The sequence below is a fragment of the Plasmopara halstedii genome (genome assembly GCF_900000015.1).
Source record: "Plasmopara halstedii genome assembly, contig: Scaffold_614, whole genome shotgun sequence".
Taxonomy (NCBI): Eukaryota; Oomycota; class Peronosporomycetes; order Peronosporales; family Peronosporaceae; genus Plasmopara; species Plasmopara halstedii.
The window spans coordinates 247627-249266 of NW_020187532.1; the positions used below are offsets into that span (position 1 = coordinate 247627).

General features: G+C 47.6%; 2 protein-coding genes across 2 annotated transcripts in view; one reads left to right on the plus strand and one right to left on the minus strand.

The window, feature by feature from the left end:
• The window catches only part of PHALS_12083 (uncharacterized protein), a gene marked incomplete at both ends in the record, with an annotated part of 584 nt that extends 110 nt beyond the window's left edge, over positions 1–474 (minus strand). The window contains one exon of the mRNA XM_024727557.1: positions 17–474. Within this exon, the coding sequence (XP_024578123.1) occupies positions 17–474 (458 nt within the window). The remainder of the gene's footprint in view (positions 1–16) is intronic.
• Positions 475–1275: 801 nt separating this feature from the next.
• On the plus strand, positions 1276–1549 carry PHALS_12084 (uncharacterized protein; the record flags this gene model as incomplete). The annotated part of the gene is made up of 2 exons (XM_024727559.1): positions 1276–1388; positions 1459–1549. 2 exons carry the CDS (start codon positions 1276–1278, stop codon positions 1547–1549), a joined length of 204 nt encoding a protein of 67 aa, XP_024578124.1.
• Between the last annotated feature and the right edge of the window lie 91 nt (positions 1550–1640).

The window sequence follows — 1640 nt, forward strand, 5'->3', positions numbered from 1 at the left end:
GTCTTCTTTTGTAAACCGCAGCCCTCTGCTGTAAATATACTGCTCAGGATCTAAATTTGATTGTTCCTCGGATATTGACTCTGCAAACGCCAGCTTTACCAAGCGCTCGATGCAATCTTGGATTTCAGCAGATTGTTGATTCAATAATGATCGGTTTCCTTGCAGGCGCTGTACTGTTTCGCTGATGTCAGATGCAATTACATTGACGGCAGCAAGGTAGATCCAGAATGTGGAAGATTGCTGGCTGCTTCGTCTTTCCATATTCAACGATTCGTAATGGTTAATAATTTCGGTCCGGTGAATCAAGAGATATGAAGACACACGTGACAGTGACAGCCACCGCGTTCCTGAAAGGGCAGGGCATGTGGATTGCAAGCGATCGATTAGAGATTTTTGACGACGAAGGTGGGATATCATTCCAGTCAGACCCTGATAGAACTCGCCCTCGTTTACGTTGCGGAATGTTCGCTGCATGACTAGATCCACCTGATGCAAAGCGCACCAGATTCTCACAAACCCTGGAAGTGCAACTTCAGACAGACGTGTTACCAGTCCGGAGATGTGTCCAATCATGTTCGGCGCACCATCTGTAGAACATGCCAGGATTTTCGATTTCCAGTTTGGGCACAACGCGCTCAGTACTGTTTCCAATACGTCAAACATTGCAGCTCCGGTATGGCTGCCAGAAAATGGCACGGCAATCAGGTGGTAATTTTGCAGCTTTCCACCTGTGCAAAAACGAACTCGTATATCAATATATGAAGTGCTCTGGCAACTGGATCCGTCAGCAGCGACAGAGAAAGCCCAGCAATCGGACAGTAAATCCGATAAACGTTGGAACGCTACAGCACATAAAATCCGCACGTGCCTAGCAACTGTGCCTTCGCTGCAATGACCTAGTTGGATACATCCAGTGATGTCTTTGGCATCTTGAACAGCTCCAGCCGCCTGGCGGAAGGACAGTCCTCGACCAACAAATCTTGTAGCTAACTCGTACTGTTTCACCTGCTTGATCCAAACAGAATACTTTTGTGTTGCTTCGTCGAACGAAAATACCGAGAGCGGATTTGCAGTCGGAGAGCCTCCTCCTTCTTCAGGAGTACAAAGCAGAGTACCAATTATAACTTCGACGATTTCTTTGGAGATCACAAACTGAAGGGGTGTCGACTGTGGCTCCAAATGGAAACTAATCAGCTCAGCGGCCTTGTTTGATACTTCAAAGAACGTCTTCTTTTCTCCGTCTGAGAGAGACTGATAAAGAGTCCACTTCTCTGGATGCTGGGTCTGGAGATGGCTGCGGTAGTTTTGCGGACGAAATGGTCCTTGAAAGATCCAACACGTTTGAGAAGCTTTGTTTTCGCGGCCGAAAGCAACACAGAACTGGCATCGTGCACCAAGAATTAAGCCTCCTGGCCCATGATCGCACGGCTTCACCCCATATTGTAGGGCATGTTTTAGTTGGAAAGGTGTGGTGACAGAGCCGACTTTCTGTTTCTTTGAAGGTTGGGAAGACATCGTACAGGGGTCGGCAACACACTCAACACAGTAAAAGATGCCGCAACTGGTCCAAAGAATGATCAAACTGGAAATGATCAAGAAGACAACGTCAAAGGCGCCGGACTTCCTGAATCCGTGATCCG